The 25,579-nt window shown below is 39.5% G+C and overlaps 1 protein-coding gene across 1 annotated transcript in view; it reads right to left on the bottom strand.

The window, feature by feature from the left end:
• Positions 1-25,579, bottom strand: part of CSMD1 (CUB and Sushi multiple domains 1) — a 2,081,403-nt gene that overhangs the window by 153,383 nt on the left and 1,902,441 nt on the right. Inside the window, exons 43-48 of the mRNA XM_011937546.1 lie at positions 21,673-21,850; positions 20,607-20,752; positions 19,752-19,832; positions 18,573-18,686; positions 9,287-9,475; positions 3,676-3,822 (exon numbers count right to left, since the gene is read on the bottom strand). Of these exons, the coding sequence (XP_011792936.1) occupies positions 3,676-3,822; positions 9,287-9,475; positions 18,573-18,686; positions 19,752-19,832; positions 20,607-20,752; positions 21,673-21,850 (855 nt within the window). The remainder of the gene's footprint in view (positions 1-3,675; positions 3,823-9,286; positions 9,476-18,572; positions 18,687-19,751; positions 19,833-20,606; positions 20,753-21,672; positions 21,851-25,579) is intronic.

Here is a 25,579-nt window from a genome sequence, read left to right on the forward strand (position 1 = left end):
AATATTCTCCATGTTTTTTTAAGTATTGTTAAAACAGAGAAAGTAGAAATACATAACATGTTCTTAATCAAGACCATTAACTTCTTTCCTTTTTGCTGTTGAGTGAAACTTCTGGACTGTACAATGATGTAGATTTTAACCTTCTTTTTTAATATATGGGATTTGAATGAAATCTTTGAAGAAAATGCATTCTCTTGAGTCAATAACAATCTCACAAGAGTTTTAATCATCCCCCCTTTGTAAGGAGACTTTTTAGAACTAGAGGTGGGCGTTTGTGAAAATAATAGTCCCACTCACACAGAATGTCACATTTCTATGGCTAAAAGTCTCTGCATCTTATTTACACAAATAGACAAAGAAACCTGCTTCATTCACACAAGGAGAGGTCACTACTGCACAAAATCCTAGGAACTCACTTCAGACGAATTTAAACAATACAACAGAGAAAATCGTTAAGAACTGGGAACCTTGGTCCTTTTTTAAAGAAGGGAATTTTAGATCTTCCACTTCCTTCTGGGGCTTCCATGTAAAAGCACACACATGCAGGTCTGACTGCCTGACGTTGCTCCTTTCCTTGGAAATATATTCAGAAGAAACTTTCTGAAGGTTTTCTATCATAGTGGTACCCAGAAGCAACATCTACGTGTCTGGCCTCAGTTGTCAACCGTGTTCCTAAGAGAAGTGTCCTCAGAGAATATTCTCAGTTGGGTGAGGCTCTGAGGTACCATTTCATTTTTACAACGGGCTGATTTTTCTTAAGTGAAAATCCACTATCATAAGAATCTCTTGATTCACTCCATTGGCCCTACCATTTTCTACTTCCAGTTGTTTCTAGACCAAATTTTTCTAAGTTTTGAATGAACCAAAATACTTAGTTTAGACAAAGTGTGAGTACAATCAGGCACCCTGAATTACCAATGCCTTGGAATCACTGTGCTAGCCAAAAAAAAAAAAAAAAAAAAAAAGTTAATAAATTAGAAAGAACAATCAGACTGTAGATTCCTCTCCAAAGTCATAGATAAGTTAAATAAAGTCTGCAGGAAGTGAGACCATGATTTTCATTGGGTGTCACCTGTGCTTTATGACACAGTTCCATCTGTTAAGAGATATAATTTGCAGGATGAGCATCTATCTCTACAGATTCCAATGAGGTTCCATTTTCTTTTACTGTGTTTCTTCTATCGCCAGGCTCTCAAAATACCTCTTCTTTCCTAACTGACTTAGAATAAGACACAAAGGGCCCCGAAGGGGAAATCATAGCACAGAATACAAAGAGACTGGAGCACGGGCCCTGCTGGCCCAACTCCTAGCTGTGGGAAGAGGAATTCAGAGGAGCCAGGGCCCGGTCCTTCCACTCTGCTGAGGCAGCCTTGGAAAAGCCAGGATATAGAATGAAAAGTCAAGTGGGTACCCAGAGTGAGAGAAGACTGGGAGAGGTGGATATTCTGGAATTTCGGGGTGAACACCAAACCAGTCTGTATTTTCAACCTGCCCAATACAGAAGCTTTCATTTGCTTCTGGTAGTACCGAAAGGGCATTGTTAATTCAGCCTGCCCTTAGCACAGTTTATGGAATTGTCCAGAACCACAGTTCGACAGGCATTTGTCTTTTTAAAGTCATATTTCAATTATAGTGATCCATTATATTGCTTTCATGCCTGAATGATCAACAGTTTAAGTGCATACGGCAGATACATGTTGGGGATGCAATGAGTGGTCATGTGACCATATTATGGGCTGGAGTTTCCTTGCCCACATCTTAATATTTTAGGGACACGTTCATTTAATCAATGCTCAAAAATTACTGGTGCTGACCTAGCAGAGATCACTGAGTCACCAACTCTAAGTAAAAAGCTGTGAGATAGATAGATATTTGTTATATTCACATACGACATATATCTGTTTGTCTATCTGTCTCTCTGTCTCTCTCTCACTCTCTCTCTCTCTCCACTTAAACAACATAAAATTGTGTAGTCTTCTTCTCCCAAAATAGTTTAACAATGAGGCTTTTCTTGTGGTATGACAACAGATGAAAATACCTTTTGAAAGACACAGAGATCACTGTTCTCACAACTGAAGGTATAATCATACCACCAGGCTACCAAGAATTTCTCTGCAGGTAAAACAAGATAAATTATGTTCACCATGATTTTCTCTGTTCTGACCATGTTTGCACACTGGAAAAATTCAAACACCTTTAGGAGTCTGACTATCTATTTTTTGGAACAAGGAATTTGCGGAATGCAAATCCCATCATTGCATCAATGTCTTTGTAGCAAAGCTCTGAGTATATTTTATTAAATCTTCCAGAGGAAGAATGTCTGAATTTCATGCCTGTTATCCTCACATCAAGGGCCTTTCAAAATCTTGATGCTTTTTACCATTTTATACGTCTACCAACTACAGTGAGCTGAAACCTTCTTTTTAAAGCTGCTGTTTTAAGACTGTTCCCTGTTTTTCCCTTTGGATACTCCTAGTCCCTAAAGACGTAAAACACCAGCACAGGAATAAACGATCCTCCGTCAGCACACGCTGTCCACTTCCCATACACAGTGAGCATCTTTCATGGGAAAACATAACTTGAAAGTTGTCAAGCGTATTGTTGAGTGAGGTTTTGAGAAAACTTTAGATTTTCTGCTTAGTAATTGAAATGTGCTCAGGAATGAAGAGGCTGCCAACTGCTTCTGTAGGGAAGTTTAAAGACTGGTGTGGTCAGATCACATTGATGATTGTATACAGGATTTAATGTCTAATAAATATATTGACCGATTTGATCAATTTGTTATTAATTGATTTAGTTAATATAAATCACTGCTGGCAGAGAATGATTAAAGTATATAAAGGACAAAATAATTTACATTTTGATAAGGAATATATATATTAAACATATACTTATGTATATGCTTATTTGTACGAATATATGTATGTACATATATGTGGTGTGAATCATACATAAAGAGACCTGCAGATAGAAAGACATAACTATTAATAGAAAGAGATTATCATCACTTATGCAATTAATAGAAATACAATTACCTTTTCCTGTTTGTTTCCTTACCATTTAAACATATTTTAAAATTAATTTTGGTTATATTAGTTTATCTTTTGGAAAATGTCTTTGCTTTCTATGATATGAATTTCAACAGTTTGTAATTTTAACAATAAAATTCTAAATAATAGGCAACAAATTTCCTAATGTAGTTTAGAGGAATCGTTCAGAATAATTCCCCATCACATATTTCTATTGTAGTTAATTATTAATCTTTAAGAATTAGGATTATATTGTAAATTTTTTTGTGTGTGTGAGACGGAGTCTCGCTCTGTGCCCCAGGCTGGAGTGCAGTGGCACGATCTTGGCTCACTGCAAGCTTTGCCTCCTGGGTTCATGCCATTCTCCTGCCTCAGCCTCCTGAGTAGCTGGGACTACAGGTGCCCGCCACCACGCCCGGCTAGTGTTTTGTATATTTAGTAGAGGCGGGGTTTCACCGTGTTAGCCAGGATGGTCTCGATCTCCTGACCTCGTGATCCACCCACCTTGGCCTCCCAAAGAGCTGGGATTACAGGCGTGAGCCACCACGCCCGGCCATATTGTAAATTTCTATTTAAATTGTTTTATTCAATGAAAATCACCTGTTTTAAAATACTTTCATATAAAATCTAAACCTCATTTACTTGCCTGCATAGCGAATCTTGAATCCTTTCTTACTGGTGGCATGGTCAGTGGACCAGCGGAGATATAACTGATTACTCCTGCTTGTAAAATTTGATTGTTCAGTATGATTCCCACTTAAGACTACTAGGAGAGGACTTTGCCCAGAAGAACCTAAGTAAAACAGAAAAACAAAAACACTCAGAGATGAGTGAGCACCTACAAAACGCATACTAGGTTTAGCTTTTGATTACAGTAGAGTCTACGTGTTCAATCAGATATTATCATTCCAAAAGGGGACAACAAATTCCAAATGACTATAGTGACAGATGTATTTTCTGATAAAAATAAGATAATAATCTACAAAAATAATTTCAGGTGCATATGCTATTAATGGCATCATATTTAAATGAGCTTTGTCTATAAAACAGCAGTAACTGAAAAAAATGAAAGTAATATGTATTGTGGTTAGTATTTACAGTATTGCACTTATATCGGAAAATAGAAACTTTCATGTAATACTAGTGGAAGTATAAACTAGTAGAATCACTTTGGAGGGCTATTTGGTAATATCCAGTAAAACTGAAGGTTCAATTATATTTCTATGAACGCTAGCACATGTGTGCAAGTATTATTTATATAGTGAACATGTGTATTCCAGCAGGATTTCTCATGGTAAATTTTAGATCAAACTAGTAATTTGGAGTTTTAAAAAAGAATTGAAGAGTCCATGAAAAAGAATTAGATTCACACAGCATTAAAATTAACAAACTAGCTATACACATATCCACATAAGTAATTCTTAATATAACAGATTATTACTAAAAATATATATTTAGAGATAAATATAATAGGATAACAATTATATAAAAAATAAAAAATGCAACATATAAAATGTGTATGTGTAGATGATAGATAGAGAAATAGTTATAAAACATGCATAACCATGACCCATACAACTCCAGCTTTAGAATGTAACTTCCTCTAGGAGAGGCACAAGTGGAATTGGATGTCGGTGAAACTTCTAAATTTACCTGTACACATTGCTTCTTTATAAGACAAGGGCCTAAAGTAAATTTGACAAAGCCCTGAAATTCATATCTAGTTTTTTCATTTTTCACCTGTCTATGGTATTTGAACTTATTTTTAAAACACTGAGACAACACAGTTAATACTGAATGTATAGGTAAGAAAAGAAAGCACAGTGGAGAGTCACCTGGCATCGCCCTCACCACCATAACCCAAAGCCATTTATCAGGAGAAACTGCTTCATGGCACTGGGGCTGCCAACGGCGCTACTCTGTCAATGAGCCCAACTCGATCTCATCCTCGTAAACACGTTCATGGCGTTTAGCATTTCACAGTTCACTCCTAGGGAACACATTATGGACTGGGAGAAGGCAGCTCTTGCTGTTGTTCATAATACAAATGCTATGAAGTGACAGCTGTCTTTGTTGTTATACATAAAATTTGATTTGTGCAAAGATGCTGAGAAACCACACTCCACTCCCTGTGGAACTCCCAATCGGAGCAGTTCGCATGATTTGTTTCAAGTAAGACTGTTATGGACTAGACTGGGTCCCCCTCAAAATTACACATTGAAGTCCTAACCCTCAGAACTTGGAAATGCGACTTGAAAGAGAGAGAGGGAGGGTCGCTGAAGACATAACTAAGGTTGAATGAGGCAGTATGGGTGGGTCCTAATCCAATATAACTGGTGTCTTTCTAAGAAAAGGAGATTAAGACAGTCACACCCTGAGTGGGGGCCACATCTGCAAGCCTGGGAGGGAGGCTTGGAGGAGAGTCCTGCCCTGCCAACCCCTTGAGCTTCAAGGTTCAGCATCCAGAACTGTGGTAACAGAAATTTCTGTTGAGGCCGGGCGCAGTGGCTTACATGTGAAATCCCAGCACTTTGCGAGGTAGAGGTGAGTGGATCACCTGAGGTCAGAAGTTCGAGACCAGCCTAGCCAATATGGTGAAACCCCATCTCTACTAAAAATACAAAAAATTAGTTGGGCGCAGTGGCAGGGTCCTGTAATCCCCGCTACTCAGGAGGCTGAGGTACGAAAATTGTTTGAACCTGGTAGGTGGAGGCTGCAGTGAGCCGAGGTTGTGCCATTGCACTCCAGCCTGGGCAACGAGAGTGAAATTCTGTCTTAAAAAAAAAAAAAAGAAAAGATTCTGTTGAAGCCACTCAATTTATGGCACTTCGTCATGGCAGCCCTAGGAAAGAACTATGAAACAAACAAACGAACAAAAAAAACACAATCCAAAACTAGCATATTAAATAACTGGGCAACGCTGACTTTGGTCAGAGTGAAGGAGGAGGAGAAGAAATGATATTAATAGTTCTCACTGTGAAAAATGTCATGGCTAAATTTCCTGGGAGATGCCCTGCAAAACAGTGGCTTGTATTTCATAATCAAAGACAGAGTGTGTTTGGTATGTTGGTTTGCTTATTTGGTGTTTAAAAGGAGTATGTATATTCTGAGATAAAATGCCACTGGGAAATTAATTAACCTGAATTTGTGATGTTTTGAAATGTCATTTTTAAAGACAGAACTCAAGAGTAAAGTTTTAGGTTTTTTTTTTTTTTTTTTTTTTTTTTTTTTTTTTTTTTTTTTTGAGACAGAGTCTTGCTCTGTCTCCCAGGCTAGAGTGCAATGGTTCAATCTCGGCTCTTTACAACTTTTGCCTCCCAGGTTCAAATGATTCTCCTGCCTCAGCCTCCTGGGTAGCTGGGATTACAGATGCCCACCACCATGCCCAGCTAATTTTTGTATTTTTTAGCAGTTAGACATGGTTTCACCATGTTGGCCAGGCTGGTCTTGAACTTCTGACCTCAGTGATCCAGTCACCCTGGCCTTCTAAAGTGCTGGGATTACAGGCGTGAGCCACCAAGCCTGGCCAATTATAGGTATTCTTAATCCAGCATCTGAACCCTCATTACGTTCTATCTGTTCTCTTTGTCTAAAATGAAACTAACCTTCTAGAAAGACTAGTCTTTAAAAGCACACATTCAAATTGGCATGTGCAGAAAACCAGCACAGCAGTAAAGGAAGGCATCCATTTCTGTTTCCAAAATGGAAACTATGTATTCTACCAGTGTACACTGTAATTTTAATTTTGACAGTCTTCTCAATCGAGTTTCATTATGATTAAAACACTGTGTTTTAAAAAGCATTATGGGCTATCCACTACTTAAGCCACAGAGAGTAATATACTCTTGAGATAATAAAGTTTAAAATCAATATATTCAACAACATGTTTTTTGGTCAACCTATGAACTATAAAAGAGCCTGTCTTACAAAAAAAAAAAAAAAAGACAAAAAAGAGAGATACGAGCATGACATTTACTGCAACAAAAATGTCATCACTTAAAAAAAAATCACATAAAACTCTGACCTTTCACTTTGCAGAAAAAATTTTAAGACCAGAACAATCCTAGTCATTGATCTCTGATAATTTTGACAGCGAGTATTATGCTATTGTCTCTAATGTCTATTTTGCCTGTTGTTTATAATGGCTATGATCTGTCCAAATTTGTAGGAGATCAAATTGCAAGCCATGAGTGCATAAATTATTGATAAATATTTTGCTCCTGAAAGTAAGAGACTTAAAAGCACGGCCAGCTATATTTCAGTTCAACTACTGTGAAATGAAAGAACATGCATAAGTTCAAAATAATTATTTAAATATATTTTTATGTCCTTTGTAAGGGTATATATGTCTATATATACACAAACACAAACACAGACATACAGCCTGTGAGGCTGGATACTCTACATTTTAATTTTTGCATAATACCTAATAAGCCTCAAATAGAGTTTACCTCCCTTCCTCCTCAACAAGAGAAACCCCATTTTTATACTTGCCTAATGAGTTCCTTCTCTCTACTCTACAGACTAAAGGAAAAGTTGTAAATAATGCATGTTCGTTTTACTATACATACTAAAAAAGCCATGCTCTGAAAATGAAAATACTGCTCTCCAGTTTTCTGTTTCTATATATAAAAATGTGAGTTTAATTTTCAAGTTATTAATTCATTTTTGAAAATACATTAATTGATTCAGTGATGTCTATCCCTACAAGCAATTTGATTCATCAACTCAGTAAAGTGAATACAAACACACATCAAATCAATTAGAATAATTTATTTTTCTCACTGAATTGACTGTTATTTATCTGAACTCAATGACAAGTCTGTCAAAATATGTGAAAACCCTGTTATTATGTACAGCCATAATTGTATCTGGTCTAATCTTCTGCGCTATGACAGTTTTACACAAAGAGAAATATTAACATTCCTTCCATTTCAAATTGACAATTCAACCACATATTACTTTTAATCATATCACTGTTAAAATTTTCATTCAAATTGCATAAAATCATAAGACTATTGTTGAAAACATATTGAATGTGTTCAGTTAACCATATTTCACCATTTTGAAGAATCACACTTTAAAAACTCCTGTAGCGTTTATCATCTAGAAATCTCTGTGAGCCATTATTTTTACTTATTTCTAGTAAAGTAATGATTAAAATACCTCTAGGCCTAAGTTTACTAAAATATCTTGTGAATTGATATTACATATAGGAGAGAGAGAAAGAGCTATTCAGATCATCTTCTCTAAATCACCGTGTGAAAAAATTAAATAATGGGCCAGGTGCGGTGGCTCACGCCTGTAATCTCAGCACTTTGGGAGGCCCAGGCGGGCGGATCACGAGGTCAGGAGATCGAGACCATCCTGGCAAACATGGTGAAACCCCAACTCTATTAAAAATACAAAAAACTAGCCGGGCGAGGTGGCGGGCGCTGGTAGTCCCAGCTACTCAGGAGGCTGAGGCAGGAGAATGGCGTGAACCCGGGAGGCGGAGCTTGCAGTGAGCTGAGATCGCGCCACTGCACTCCAGCCTGGGCGACAGAGCGAGACTCCAACTCAAAAAAAAAAAAAAATTAAATAATGGTTAAAGAAAATTCAGTACATTTTCAGGGTGTCTTGCTAAGCATTCTAACTGTTTGAAAAGTGACAATGTTAACAACCGTATGGTTTGGCTGTGTCCCCTCCCAAATCTCTTCTTGGATTGTATCTCCCACAATTCCCTCATATTGTGGGAAAAACCTGGTGGGAGGTAATTGAATCATGGGGGTGGGTCTTTCCCATGCTGTTGTCCTGATAGTAAGTCCCACAAAATCAGATGGTTTTAGAAACGGGATTTTTCCCTGTACAAGCTCTCTCTCACGCGCGCATGTCTGCTCTTGCTCTCTCTCTCATGCCTGCCACCATCCATGTAAAATGTGACTTGCTCCTCCTTGCCTTCCACCATGATTGTGAGGTCTCGCCAGCCATGTGGAACTGTGAGTCCATTAAATCTCTTTTTCTTCCTAGGCTTGGGTATGTCTTTATCAGCAGCATGAAAATGGACTAATACAGTACAATAATCATATGGTAATGTTTTACAGACCACGTGATCTCTTGAGAATGTACAACCCCAAACTAGTGTATTTCTTGTTTGTTTTGGGAAAACATAAGTTAACTCAAGAGTGTATTAAAGTCTTTATGTTACTAAAATATTGTAATAGTGTTTTTATGAATGATACCGAGGTCACTGGTATACAAATATTAAAGAAACTTACCATCAAATACTTCCAGTGCATCAAATTGCTTTTCACTTTGAAACGTGTCCACAAAGATGGTAATGTTGTAGTTGGGTTCCACTTTAATACTCCAAGAGCAAGTCTGGGAGTTAAAATAATTACCAGGATACCCTGGACTGAGAATGACTCCCGATGATCCAGTCCGGACTTCATTTGCTGGGCATTGGGCTGGAGAGAAAAGTACCAGCAAAGGTTTCCTTTAATAAAATGATTCCAACGTCAATAGGATAGTTTCTATCCCTGTATAAACAAGCCAGTGAAAGGAAAAAGCTATCTTATTGAGCGCTGGCCAAATTTAATACCGGTTGCAAACACAGAGGGAGAGCAACATTGAATAATCATGAGAATTGTGCATCTTTCTCTTTGCAGTTCTCTCCACTCAGCCTGCACACTCCTTCAGCCCCTGCATCTCCCACACACCTTAATTTAGGGTAGGTGCATCATGGATTTCATCATACAATGCAAGATTTCCTAACTCTACTACAAAGAAGAACCTCACCATTTCAAAATAGTATTACAGAAATACGGTGAAATGTTATGCAATAAGAAAAGAAAACTCATATTTATCTTGGCTTTAAATATACAGTAGTACCCCCTTCTCCTCAGGGATACATTCCAAGAGCCCCAGCGATGCCTGATGCTGCAGACAGTCCAGAATCCTATGTATCCTGTCGTTTCTGGTACAATCACATTATACAGGGCAATGGATATGCTGGACAAAGGTGGGATTCATGCCCTGGGTGAGACATAGCCCAGGGAGGATGGCAGATTTCTTCAGGCTATTTGGAACAGTGCAAACATTTAAATGTGTTGTTTATTTCTGGAACTTTTCATTTAATATTTTCAGACTGTGCTTGATCACAAGTAACTGAAATTGCAGAAAGGGAAACCTCGGATGGGGGGTCGGGGGGACTACTGTACTTAGTATAGTAATATTTCAACATTGGATGTGATTGCTCAGGACCCTGGAAAGAGGAAGAATTAGAGACCTGGTCTCAATCCCACATGGGACACCTCAGCAGGAGCCCTGATTCCCAAAGGATGAATTAATTGTAAATGCATCATGAAGATACTATGGATACGTCGTATCTTTTCTCCTCTTGCTTTTTAAAAAAATTATTATTCAACTACTTCCAGTTTAATCAACATAAAAATAATCTGCAGAGATCTGGACATGCAAAACAAAACACCAGAGTCTCCTAATTAGTAATTTCTCTCATCACTAAATTATCTTCCAGAAACAGTTTGTGCGTAAAACTATTAAAGGAAATTTTTTTCTATTATTAGTAATGGTTCATAAATAAAAAAGGTATATCAAAATTACTTGTAGAGTGCTGAGAGTTCTATAGTTAATCACCTTTTCCTTAATGAAAAACAACTTTTGTTAAATTTATTTATTGAGTTATCGCCTTTTAATTAGTTAAATGTGTGCTATTTATACATACATTTCAAGATAGAAACTTGTCACACAGATGAGCGAAGCTTATGATATGTGTTTTTATTCAAGCAACTGCCTTTTGAAAGGTAATTTATTTCCTATTTTCTTCCATTTATCTTAGTATTCTAATTAAGATCTATTTTAAAATTTAGAAAATGTTTAGACATAAGACCACAAATCATAAAACATTTCATAGAACTCTTTAAATAACATGTATTTTAGGTGAGATTTTCAAAATATTTACAATGATAAATTAATGGCAATCATATAAACTAAAATAATCCTAATCAGAACACACAGATTGAAATAACTGAGTTAAAGGTATAATTTTCTTCTGTGATGGCGGCCTCATCACTTTGTAACATACACGATGCCCATTCAAAGTTAATGTGATATTTTAAGAAAGAAAAAATAATGAAATTAGGGTTCGTGCCTGTGTATATTTGTGCAGGCTAGGACCTCAAGTTTTAGAAGCTCCACAGACCCGCCTTGACTTTGCAATAAGAACCAGGGCTTTTCTTGGCTCTGACTAAGTAGAGGGTAATAATAGCTCCCCCTCAAGGTTCTAATTAGAGCCAATATATGCAATTTTTTTTTTTTTAATCTAAAGCACTACGTGGGCAGAAACTGTTGTAAGGACTAGGGATGATCACACCACATGCCTACCTTTTCATAACTGTTAGGGACAAACTGCTCCAAAAAGCTTCTTGGCACTGGCGACACTCCCTGTAAACCCCTCTGTACTGCCCACCCCTCCCCTGAATGCCCTGCACTTCTTCTCCGTGCTGTTCACCCTTCCCCCAAGCCTCTTTACATTTCTAAGCCTTACCCAAGTGCTGAGGAGAAGCTGGCAGACTTCACTCATCAGGCCTTACTACAATAAGCAAACCGTAATTACAAACCATCCAGACCACACAGAGGGAGGTTGTGAGAAGCATGAACAAACTTTACCTACACCCTCCTCTAAGTTCCTTCATCTAGATGCTACCATAAACATAACAAGGTAATATATGGCAAAGTTAACCAAGAAACAACCCCAGGGTCTCTCTCCCCTATATAAATCCCTCATTCTGTAAGCTCAGGGCTGCCTCCTCTGTCTGTGGTGGAGAGCTGGCAGGTTTGATAAACTTACTCATCTGACTTTGGGTCTATTTGTCCTTTCGCTCGGCTGACCTTATACTAACACAAAAATGCTACCAGATGGCGTTTCAGTTTGTGGGATTACACTTGAAAAATAGTTAGCCAATCTCTCTACCCTGTGTTTTGACGAGGACTGAGATTTTATAACTGCAGCTATAGTTATCAGATGACATTGGAACTTCAGGCCATCTGGAAGTAAGAAACCTTTACTGAGTTGCTAAAATCCACCTGAAAAACTATTTGCACATCCTGGAGTTTCACAGCAATGCAGTGATCTAACCCAGAAGTAGCATTTTAAGCATAGTCATTCTTATTCCTGTTATATTTGAAATGCTGATTTTGTTTCTTAGGAAAGACAAAATGAAAATATAAGCAATTTGTTATATAATTCCCATTAGTTTACAGAGGACCCCCAGTTTCTGCAATTCTCTCCGACCTAAAGAGGTAGGAGGTAATTGGTAGAGAATTTGTACCATTTTCCATTTGTATCATTTATCATTTGTATCATTTTTCTTACAACACTTAGCAATACTTTTTTTCAGTCATATATATTGTTTTCAAAATTCATTTGGGTTTTTTTGGTGTTTTGAGGTTTTGTTTTGTTTTTTAATTTGTTTGTTTGAGAAGGGTCTCACTCTGTCACCCAAGCCAGGCTGGAGTGCAGTGGCAGGATCACGGCTCACTGCAGCATTGACCTCCCAGGCTCAAGCGATCCTCCCATCTCAGCTGCCCGAGTAGCTGGGACTACAGGTGCACACCACCACTCCTGGCTAATTTTTGTATTTTTATTTTAGAGATATTGTTTTGCCATGTTGCCCAGGCAGGTCTCCAACTCTTGGGCTCAAGCGATCCTTCCACCTCAGCCTCCACCGTGCTTGGACTAAGAGGCATTTGGATGTGTTCATCCATGAGCGAAAGTGGTTTTGTTTGTTTTCTTGTGTTTCTTCTGTTCTTTCATATGGAACCACTCCTTCTCCTCAGTGTTATAAACTGTTGTGTGGAGCAATACCCACTTGGAATGGGAGGGCTTAAAGGGACTACAGTGTGATCCTATAGCTGAGATGTTTACTTCTTAGCAGCAATCACACATTAGAAAACAATTGTGTCTCCACTTGAGAATCTGGGAAGCCTCTCACCATAGGGGAGCACCTGCTTAGAGCGTCTGTCAGAAACACACCTGAAAGCCTCCCTCTCTCAGACACCACCTGTGCTTTGAGCTATCATCCTTCTGCACAATGTTAGTGCCCCAGCATTTTTTAAAAGAAAACTAAAATGTGAGGCTTAAAACCCAAAGCATCTTATTCAATGTATCTCATAGGCCTTCAGCAAAAGTAATAGATGAGGATTAGTACTCTAGATTAATAGCATAAATTGGGATTTATGAGTAACTAAGATTAATTCTTAAAAGCACCCATAGGTATGATGGAATGGAGAAGGCGAGTCCTCTGTGAACTAGGGGAAAGGCTGACCCAGGGCCCTTGCGACGCCTGCTGTGATCCCACACACAGAAGGAAGCCGGAGCTGGGCAGCAGTGGTTTTTATGTCGCCTCCGTCTGCTGCTTTCCCGAATGGTCATTATCAGAAGGTCATTGAATCTCCTTAATGTTCATTGAAAATGCATGTTTTTTTGTTTTTTTTTCTAAAGAGATGAATATTCTAAAAACTATTGAAGGATCCCCCGTGGTCCACAGGATGAAGAAACTTGACTTTGAAGACCTTTAAAGTCAGGTCCTAGCTTAGGTTTCCAGCCTGATTTAATTTACTACCTCTTCCCCTAAAACCCCCTAAGAGCAAGCAGTAGGAAGCCATCTCCTCCTTTTTCCTCAACGCCGCACCCTCCTTTGTGGTTTCAAACCTTTGTTACTAATTCTCTTCACTCTTTGAAATACTTCTCTTTTCCTTAACAGGAGAAAAGCCACTTCTGTGATGTCTCTTACTCAGGTGTTTCTGCATTAAGATGAGTGTCCAGCACAGTAACATCTTCATATAACGCTGACTTTCAAAGAACAACGTGCGCTCCTTGTTTCCCTAAAATTGGTGATAATTTTCTTTTTCTCTTCTATTTTTTTTTTGACAGAGTCTTGCTCTGTCACTCAGGCTGGAGTGCAGTGATGCAATCTCAGCTCACCGCAACCTCCGCATTCGGGGTTCAAGCAATTCTCCAGCCTCAGCCTCCAGAGCAGCTGGGATTACAGATGCCCGCCACCACATCTGGCTAATTTTTGTATTTTCAGTAGAGACAGGGTTTCACCATGTTGGTCAGGCTGGTCTCGAACTCCTGACCTCAGGTGATCCTCCCGCCTCGGCCTCCCAAAGCGCTGGGAGGGTGATAATTTTCAAAACACAACTTCTAAAAGTGTGGTTATGACATTTGAAGAAGACAGACTAATAGCTAATATACTTTTTCTGAAGAATTTATTGGGAGATGGGCCCCCACTTGAGCACAATCGAATCAATCGAATAGTAGAAAAGTTACTTAAAGAGACAATAATTAAGTGCTTCAGTGATTCAGGATTTGGGAAGAGACATCTGGGGTCCTATTTCCTGTTTGTTTTCAAATGATGAGCCGTTTAGAGAACGACAGCTAAGATCACTCTCCGTTTGTCTTCAGCAAATTGACCAGTGACTTGAAAGAGAAGAGAACTAGGTAATCCTGTGTGCCGCCTGAGGAGTGGAGTGGGGTGCGGGAACCTCTGACGTGAGTGAAAGTTGGTGAAGTTTGTCTGCAGAACTCTCCCTGTAAATGTCTGTGAAGACTGAGGAGATTTAGAGAATAACGCACATGTTGTGTTGATTTCGACATGTGCCACTTAAAGGTGGGACAGGCTGTGAGAAACGCATCTTTAGGGGATCACGGCACCATGCAAAGATAACAGCATGCACTTCAGCGGCAGGCCAGTCTCACGAACGCAGGCCTCCATAACAACTGTTTCGCTACTAAGGGAGTGTTCCAGTTAGACATTAAAAGCTGAAAGAGCCAGTGCCTTTCTACAAAGCCTGGAAGGTAACAAAGAGTTTCCCCAGGCTTCTCCTGGGCCTTGAAGCATGACCAGGTAACAAAGGAATTCTTCACAGGACCCTTTTAGGATTCAACAAGTTTTATTACCAGCCTGAAGAAACTCCCCAGACCTCCACAACAAATTTATCGGGGTCTACAGGAACGCCCCAAACCTTTGTAATTTAACAGGGGACAAAACAAGGCTAATGACCCCAGCACTGGACCCATTTAGATTCAGTAAACTTACTGAGGCTCCAGAGAAAGGTCTTCAGGACTCAGACCTTAGTTATAAGTTTTTAAAAGTTAATCACTTATGTCTTTAAATAAATGCACACTTACACATAGACATATAGCTTAGGAGGTATAAAAGCTCTAAAAAACTTTGTAATTTTGAGTTGATCTGGTGATACTTTCCAGTCTTTCTCCCTGTAACCAGTTATAGAAATAAAAACTCTCTTCCTCCTCAGTTCATCTGCATCTCGTTATTGGGCCATGAAAAATAACAGCTCCACCCTCAGTTTGGTCCAGGAACACTTACACACACCCAGATGGTACAGCCTGCTACACAATTAAGCCATATGGTGTAGCCTATTGCTCTGAGACGACACATCTGCACAGCATGAGACTGTACTGAAGACTGCAGGCAACTGGAACACAAGGGTAAGTATTCTCGTATCTGAATGCGTCTCAACATGGAAAAGGTAATGCGCGGCCCCGTAGCACTGTGACTGCTAGACGTCACTCGGTGGTGGGAATTTTCAGCTTCATTATAATTTACAGGACCACGTGTATCTACACGGTCTGTCATGGATTAAACCATCATGCAGTGCGTGATTGTTCTCTGTTCTTAGCTTGTCATGAATTAAACATCATTTAAATAAGCACTAGGTTCATCTGGAGAGGACACCCTAATCAAATCCTTTTATTAAATTATTTTTTAAATGACATAGTTTTGCTTTTGTTGCGCAGGCTGGAGTGCAATGGAACAATCTTGGCTCATTGCAACCTCCGCCTCCCAGGTTCCAGTGATTCTCCAGCCTCAGCCTCCCGAGCGGCTGGGATTACAGGCATGTGTCACCATGCCTGGCTAATTTTGTATTTTCAGTAGAGATGGGGATTCTTCATGTTGGGCAGGGTGGTCTTGAACTCCCGACCTCAGGTGATCTGTCCGCCTTGGCCTCCCAAAGTTCTGGGATTATAGGTATGAGCCACTGCGCCTGGCCAAAATTCCCTGTTTTTAGAGAAGCACATTTGATACATACGTATGCCTTTCTTGTCTTCTCAGCTAAGATCACCTTTACTTAAAGTCGTCTATTCTGAGAAACTTGAGGCTTTGTTTGTTGGGATTAAAATGTACCTTAAAAATGCAAAGGTTTGCCTGAGTTCATTTTTATATAGAATGGCAGAAGATGAACACTTTTTATATCCCCCCACCTTGAGGAAAGAACCCATATATAGATCACTGTTGCTCCTGGAAGATGGCACAGACGCTGGCTTTTTTCTAAGAAGATAATGACTTTGGTCCTGACTTTGCACCCAATGCAATCTCCACTTCTAAGTAAGGCAACCTAGAGGCACAGATTTTGATGACTTCCACAGCCTGTGGTCTGCCGAGCGTTTAAACAGGTAAGCAGGCTAAGGGTCTGGCCCTCTGCTCAGGTAGTGGTTTCCTGTAATCAATGGCTCTCATGTAGATACAACTTTAATGTTAATATTTTTTCAAAAAAAATCCAAGTTATTATGGATATTTGATAATAATTCATTCCAAAATGTATGCCAATTTTTCTTCAGATGTAGAAGACTGTTTCTCTCTTTCAGGGTGCCTGGAATCCTGCCTCATTCCAGAATGAGAATGCACAAAGTTATCAGATCTTGTTTTTTTTCTTTTTTTTTTGAGACAGAGTTTTGCTCTGTCTCCTAGGCTGGAGTGCAATGGCACGATCTTGGCTCACTGCAACCTCCACCTCCCAGGTTCAAGCAATTCTCCTGACTCAGCCACTCAAGTAGCTGTCTGCGCTACTCGAGTAGATTACAGGCATGCACCACCATGCCCAGCTAATTTTGTATTTTTAGTAGAGACAGGGTTTCTCCATGTTGGTCAGGCTGGTCTCAAACTCCCAACCTCAGGTGATCCGCCCACCTTGGCCTCCCAAAATGCTAGGATTACAGGCATGAGCCACCGCGCTCAGCCAGTTTTCAGGCCTTTGAAGAGGAGCCATTCACAGGTATGAGCATCTGCAAAACCACTGCCAAGTTGATACTTTTGCAAGGAAAACTTCCTTTTACAGGGAAGGCAGTTAACATTATAAAACACTCAAAAAGATAAATTCATTTAATATTCACTGAGTCTTTACAACAATCTCAAAAATACAGCAGATAAATCATCCTCTCTGTGCACAATGCAGGGAAGAGTGATTTGCTCAAAGTTGCCTGATTGACTGACTCTGGCTCCACGTCCTGCCTTCCTAAATCGTAGGGGCCCTTTGAGCTGTGTCACCCACCCTAAGGAATTACAATATTTGGATTCCTTGAAAGAGTTGCATTGCTCAAAAGCACTACATCTGCACTTCATTATGATTTTGAAGGCATAAAAACTGTTCTAATTTGGAAAGCTTTTTGATAGGTGAGCTAATGATGTTTCTAACTTACTTACACATTTGAACTTATGTATAGTTTTTCAAGTCTTTTTTATTCAATGATACTTGAAAGTGGTGTCTATTAAGCAATCTTTTAAAAGTAATCTACTTGTCTTCTAATAGATGAAATCAACAGATTCAGCCTCAGTATCTTGTTCTATTGTTGTATATTGTCTATTTTCTTGCACATGGTCTACATATGCTAAACACATGTGAGAAAAACATGAAATGTACATGTTTCATTGTTTATAAATTTATATCAAAATGTTAAACACCAGCTAATTATATGCATGCTAATGCATTTACAGCAAAATGAAGTATTATTCAAAATTTGCCTTGAAATGCATCAAAAATATAGCGTAGCTTATTAAATGGCTAGAAAAATAACACATAGGCATGTGATAAAGGAAATACTTTGTAAGTTTTCATAGTGGATGCTAGGTCGTGTATATTAAGGTGTTAAACTATTCCAGTATTAAAATTATTTCAATTTTGCCATGTTCGAACATTTACATGACAAATTGCTGTGAGAAACATGATCTTTTATTTGATATGGCCTTGGTTTATTTTCTAGACTAGCTAAAAGAAAAAGCATCATTGGATATTTCTGTTAGCATGTTAGTTTCATTGCAATGGGATCAGAGCACAGATTAAGTGCAGGCTGGGTGCAGTGGTTCATGCCTACAATCTTAGCAATTTGGGAAGCTGAGGCAGGGGGATCGCTTGAGTCCAGAAGTTCAAGACCAGCCTGGGTAACATGGTGAAAACCTGTTTATATATATAAAAAATTTCCAAAAATTAGCCAGGCATGGTGGTGCACACATGTAGTACCAGTTACTCAGGAGGCTGAGGCAGGAGAATCACCTGAGACCAGGGAAGTTGAGGCTGTGGTGAGCTATGATTGCGCTCTGGGTGACAGAGTAAGACCCTATCTCCAAAATAAATAAAAAATAAATAAATTCACACCTATACAAAGAAATGCAGACCAATACAAACAATACAATTTTCCATGTTGAATAAGTTTATGTAGTTTTAGTATCAAACAGTGCATACCTTCACATGTTGGGAGAGAACCTTCAAACTGCAACTGGGAACTGAGCTTGCAGGTCAGAGTGTCGGTCCCCACCAAGGTGTACCCAGGGTGGCACTGGTACTTCACAAAATCTCCTGGAAGAGTCAATACAACAAACCAGGAAATTGTGTGTGACCTTCTGAATGTGTGAAGGTGTTACACATATCAGACTACGTAATGAATTAAATCAACTTGCAAATCTTTTTAGAAACTGTGTCGGTATTTTTTTTTAGTCTTTTAAAAATAGTACCATTTTAAGTTCTTAATTTATAAAGATGCTCTATTAAGCTTAGCCGATATTAGTACTGAAATGATGGGCCAGCTTTTCTTCCTTGACTGATGCATTCATGTTGGTTCCCCTTCCCCAGTGACTGCAGATGGAAAAATAAAAAAATAAAAAAGGAAAACAGATGCTATGGTTTAAGCAAGATTGTAGAATCGAATGGCTTTACAGCATCCATGGAGACTCATCTCTGACCTTGGCCTACTTAGCACAATGTTCCAATTAAGTAAGCCAGGGTGAGGACAGCAGAAATCAGGTCACATGGTTTGACCAGCGGTCTGAAACACAGGGCAGAGTTTTATAATTGGGGCTGAAAAATCCTGGGTTACAATAATTATACTATAAACATATGCCATCACTGCCTTCTCAGTATGACCAGAAGAGTATTTAATAAATTAGATCATTAAAATAAAATGATAAAGCAGAAATCCTAAATATCACTCAATATTTTCTCTTATTATATCCCAGTTTCAAGGAAATGTCAATGTTATGTAATCATCCTTTTAGCCACATGATTAAGATTTTTCTCAAGTGCATGAATGCATCCCCCTAACCAAATGCAGATATCTGCCCAAGTCTGTCTAGCAAATACGATTAGCAAATGTTGTAGAGGAAAAAAATGTTCAAACTGACATCAAAACTCAAATGGCAAAAGAAAAAAAAAATCATGGTAATGAAGAAGGACAGACATTTTCTATTTGATACATGACCTCTGCATAAGTTCTCAGCAATACTTTAAGGATAGTTTGCTTTTTGTTTTCATTTTTGTTTCTCTGACAAATTACTCATTAACTTGTCTGAGTAATGATTACAATGAGAAGTGGGTGTAAAAAAATGTCGTGTTGAGTTCATGGTATTGTAATGAAGAAAATATTACCTATTTCAAAATCATCATCCTCAGTAAGCATTTCTGCCTGTGGAACCGCTGGGGGAGGTTGACATTTCTTGAGCTGAAATGCTAAATGATTAATGGAAAGAATAATAATTGCAATTACACTCGCTGAATAAACACAACTATTACAAAAATTCACCTGACAGTTGTTATAATGCTTAAGTATGCTGACTGAAATGTCTATATTCATGAATCATAGTTTTATAAAATTCCCAAGCTTCAAATGTTCATATTATTATTTAATGCCAAAAAATAGTTAGAGCCCAAGGAAAAAAGTGTACAATTATTTTTTAAAGTATAGCATTTAAATAAACACACTTTACAGATGTTTGGAATTCTGCAGGAAGAATGACTCAACAGTCAACCTGACTCCCTGTCCATGTTTAGATTTGCTAACATCTGCCCTGTCCCTTGTCCCAAGAAATTCTGTGGGTGGCAGTGTTCGTGAGAGATAAGCGATTGATTGATAGATGTCCTGCATATCATTTAGAGTGCATTCCCAGGATTATTGGAGGTTTGCTTTCACACCATTTATAGTTACATGACATTTGCTATAACATCTTATCTTGAGACAGGGATGAGTAAATCTATAAAAGGTATCAAATCTCTTTCAAGGGTCTTCATCTCAGAGCTTCACTTAGGATACATGTATCTTGGAATAAATCCAAGCTTATTATGATGTGAAATAATAAAGATATCATTAAACAAAAAAAGGACCACAGGAAACAGTGGCCTCCAATGCAAGAGAATCATATATGCCCTCGGCTGAGTCAAGAAACTTCAGCAGGAAACACCACATGGAATTCTCAGTCTTAATTACCGGAGTGAAAATCAACTGACCGTGGAAATTGAGGACAAAGAAGCCTCCATTTGAAAAGTCACTGTGGAACTTGAGCAAGACTTGGTTGGTGGAACTATATGCTGTTTCGAGGGCTGTGTTGCCACTGAAAACTCCCAGCTGGGGTGAGTTCTGATCGGGACCGTCCCTAGAAAGACAGAAAGAGGCGGCCGTCTAAGTATATTTATTTCTGAGTGAGATTAATGGAAACTTTGGCTAATGAATTAATTTTTTTTATAAAAGCAATAAAACATATCCATTCTCTGGATACTGTGTTTGTAACATCAAGATGTTGAATTTCCACAAAGTTGAGGAACCCTCCAGTCTCTGTCTTTCATTAGTGTTCAGCAGGCACTCGGCACTGGTCAAATGTCAACAGCAGCATGCCTTTCCTCATCCATGTTGCGTGATTTTTGTCATTGTTTCATCAAGCATATAGGGAGTTTTGTAAGCACTCTTTCTTTTACCAGAAAGAGGTAAAACTGGCCAGTCATGGTGGCTCTCACCTTGAATCCCAGCATTTTGGGAGGACGAGGTGGACAGATCACCTGAGGTCAGGAGTTCGAGACCAGCCTGGTCAGCATGGTCTTCTGCTTCTACTTGCCCTGGCCACTGGCTTCTGCTCCTGCTTCCACTGTGGGCTCCGACAAGAGTGCAGCCACACCACACACAACACGCACACACACACACACAGACACCACACACACAAACACACATATAAGCCACACACAGACATATACAAGCCACACACACCACACATACACACCCATAGAGACACACATCACACACAGATACACCCCACACACACCCACAAACACACATCCTCTACATACACACACACAGATACAGACACACAGACATAATTCTGCCTATTTCTACCATGCAGCAAAACCCACATGTACTATGTGAAATTGATTCACTATATCTCTGGATTTCGTTGGTGAATTTCTTCTCTAGTATCTACAAAGTTTATTCTAAATATGTGCCCTGTATATAAATGGCATATGTATGCTAAGTCAGAATTGTTTATCATGATTACAGATATTTTGACTTGAGAGGTTCTCATACCAAACAGCAATGTAATCGTTCACAGCTTCCGTCTGTAACAGGGTGAAGTTGATGTAAACTCCATGCCCGGGAGGCACGGTAATGAGCCAAATGCAGTCCTTCAGGATCGGATACTCATCAGGAAAGCCAGGGGAGTAGATGGTGCCATTCTGAGAAGTCACGTTGTACCCACAAGGGGCTGCGAAGGAAGCCAAGAAAAAACAAACGCCATACAGCTGATTTTAGAAAGTAGAAAGCTAAATATTTGACTCCAAAGTACCTTAGCCAACATCTTTCCTGAAGGGAAATAAGTGAGAAATATTTCTGAATGACCATTTTGTCAAAATTACTCCCCTAATATTTGAAGAACTTAGAAGAATTGTATGTCTAAGCTAAATTATCTCAGTTTTATTTAATATATTCTCCATATCTTCAAAATTCCTTTAGGACAAATTTATTCTTCTATGACTCAAATAAAATCCTTAGTTATCACCTGTGACCTGCTGATAATCCATTCGAGTGTCCAGCACAGTGAATTATGGGGAAAGTATTCATAAATATGTAACTGCTTTTTCTAACTCACACTTCTAGACCCTATTTATAAGCCATCTGAAACAGTTTTATCTAAGTCTATTTGCCTTAAAACAAAAACATTATCAATTCTTTACTTATCTTACTTCTTCAGATATATACCCGAAGAAGTAAGATAATGTAATGTAAGATTATGTAAGTGATGTTTTATGGAAGCATTTCCAGTTTTTACAAGTGTTCAACAACTTGAAGAACTACCACAATACCCAATTTATTTTCATTTTTGTTAAGAAATGTATATTTATTGTTTTAATGGTAGTTATTTATGGAAAACGACATGTCCAAGTACTAATGGAATAACCTGAAATACAGTCTTTAATTCAAACATAGTGCATCAAAGTCATAAAACTTTGAACCTTGAAATCAAACCAACAGCTAAGAGGTGTGAGATGAGTGTTCACAACTCTCCTCTCTTGAACCTTGAAGGGCTGCCACAGATGGTATAGAATTTAGGTGGAGGAAAAAGTCCCAAATACACAAACAGATAAACAAAAGAAAAGTTTAATAACAAGTGAGAATATACCGTGAGGTGGGATATGATACGTTGCTGAACCACGCAGATGTGTATTGATTTGAAAAGAACATTGGATTGAACTTGGCTGGAGATTTGGATCCTTTCATCAGAAGAAAGGACTATATGTAGAGACTATTTTAGAAGTTTTACAGCATCATTATTATTAAGTGAAGTTTGGAGTCACACAAACCTGGATTGTAAGCTGGAGAAGCAAATTACCCCTGGGAGCCTCCATTTCTGTAAATTCTATGAGGTCAGGGTCTGGGACACTCCTGATGCTTGTCATCTGTAACATGGGACCACACGCCAGGCACGGTGGCTCACTCCTGTAATCCCAGCATTTTGGGAGACTGAGGTGGGTGGATCACCTTAGGTCAGGAGTTCAAGACCAGCCTGGCTAACATGGTGAAACCCCAATGCTACTAAAAATACAAAAATTAGCTGGGCGTGGTGGTGCACACCTGTAATCCCAAGTACTTGGGGGGCTGAGGCAGGAGAATTGCTTCAATCTGGGAGGTGGAGGTTGCAGTAAGCCAAGATTGTGTCATTGCACTCCAGCCTGGGTGACAGAGACAGTCTCCGTCTCTAATAATAATTAATAATAATAATAATGGGACCATAAACCATGCTGTCCCCATAACAAGCTACTTTGGTCTCCTATTGGCAGTGCACTTTTCCTCCCTCCAGACGTCGAGGGAGTGAGTGTTCACATGCCTTTCTTCTATTTTCTGCCAAGGCAAATTTGTCTCTTCCTTTGAAACTCAACGCCTTGTCACTGTCTCCTTAAAGTCTTTCCTGGTTGCTCTGGCTCTAGAGGTCCAGTATCTGCTCATAGACCACACAGCTCCCATGAGACTGTGAGCCTCTAGGAGACAGGGTCTGCGTCTCCTCCTCCCACCCCAGCCGCTACTTCCTTTCATCAGTCCCTATTGTCTAGCTCGGATCATGATAAACAAATTGATGAATTGATGAATTAGAGAATAACCAGAAAGCACTCTAATAGTAAACTCATGAAACCAATTAGGCTGAAACCCTTTACGAGTGACTCCATGCTATTAATTTAATGTGGACTTACAATGCTAAGGTTTCCCTTCTAGTTGAATCTTGAAGTTATCTAACCACATTATAGATAGTAGCACCCTTCCTGTTGGGAAAACAAAACAAAAAGCCATCATTCCCACCTCTTAAAGGGTAAAAGAAATGAGGTGGTGATTTTCTTGGTAGAACACATTCCTGATTCCAATATTCTTTATGCCACTGAATAGCTCTATGACATTGAGCAAGTCAGTGATTCTTGCCATGATTTATCTATGAAATCCAAATAACAAATCTTTTCAATCACTCACTCAACAAGTATCTACTGAGAGTGGATTATGTACCAGAAAGGGTGCTTGGGGCTGGAGATGCCATAGTGAACTGTGGAGACCCTTTTGCTGCCTTTGTAAAAAGCTTACTGAACAGTGATGAAGAGAGATACTAAGCAAACACTACAGAAGTTTAAAATTCAACGGGTGCGAGTGCTGTGAAGGAAAAGAAGAGGCGCTCATCATCACATAAGATAATAATATTCTATCCGTGGGCACACAAAATTCTCTCAAAGCAAAATCCTGTTGCCTTCCCACTGGGTAGTCTAGAGATGAAAAAAAGAAGACCCTAAAAAAAACTGGAGTCAAAATTTCCCCTCTCCTTTTCCCTGGCCTGATCTTTATCTAGTTCCAGAAAGTCTTTATCCTCCCTGTAGTGGCATCAAAGGCATGCTTGCATTTCCCCAAGTGGTGGCGTCTCACTGAGCTCTGCAGAGACGCGGGCCTGTGATCTGCCTCTGCAGGAACTGTGCGTGTCTCGGCAGGAAGCGCATCCCCCCTGCCTTCCTTTCCCTGGAGGCGGGGTTCAAAGTGGAGTCTGGAGTGAGATGAAGGAGGAAGCTCTGCGTGGAGCACAGCAGGTACCTCCCAGTTCCTCACCTGTCTGCCTGTGAGACTCTGGTCCAAGCCTGACCAGGAAGACAAGCAGCTGACCATGGCATCAGCAACTGAAAGAGATGGAGAGGCCACACTCCCTCCACTCTCGGGAGCCATGGAGTAAAGAGACGCGCACACATTTCTGTGCTCATGAATACCCGGATGCTCATGAATACCCGGATGCTCACGTGGGAGAGAGCATTGCTGTGCAAGGCAGTGAAGGAGGGAATTGCTGAAGCTATTTGCTCATGTATTTTTCTAGAGAATAAGCACATAAAGATAACAAAGCAGCGTATTTTGATCCAATTCTAGAGCTAGCAGTCGCTGTGTTCAAAGTGATGGTGGTGATGTCTAACTTGAATGTCATGCCCAATGGCAAACTTGCCCAGGTACCCTGGTGCCACTGACCTCCCCCACAGCACCACTCTCTACCATTGCCTCAAATACCACCGAGGCTTCCCTTCGTTAATTGACATCCCTGAGAAGTGGGAAGGGGGAACTTTTGGTGGTTAACACACAAAAGTGATGGGTATATGTGACTGACTCCTGCTCAGGTGTGAAGCCAGAGCTAGAAGATACCAGAAAATCAACTGGTGGGCTGGCACACATTGGCAAAGGAGGGCGGAGGTACAAGGAAACATCTCTTTATTGTGCTACCTTTTCCTCTCTTTATGCAATGTGACTTTCTGTGAAGAGAGATGGATAGGGCATATTAAGTGATGTTACATCAAATTAAAATTAAAACAGGCTGGCTGTTGTGGCTCATAGCTATAATTCCAGCACTTTGGTAGGCTGAGGCAGGAGGATCATTTGAGCCCAGGAGTTCGAGACTAGTCTGGGCAATACAGGGGGATCCCATCTA

This window comes from Colobus angolensis, unplaced genomic scaffold (genome assembly GCF_000951035.1).
Source record: "Colobus angolensis palliatus isolate OR3802 unplaced genomic scaffold, Cang.pa_1.0 Scaffold165, whole genome shotgun sequence".
Classification (NCBI taxonomy): Eukaryota; Metazoa; Chordata; class Mammalia; order Primates; family Cercopithecidae; genus Colobus; species Colobus angolensis.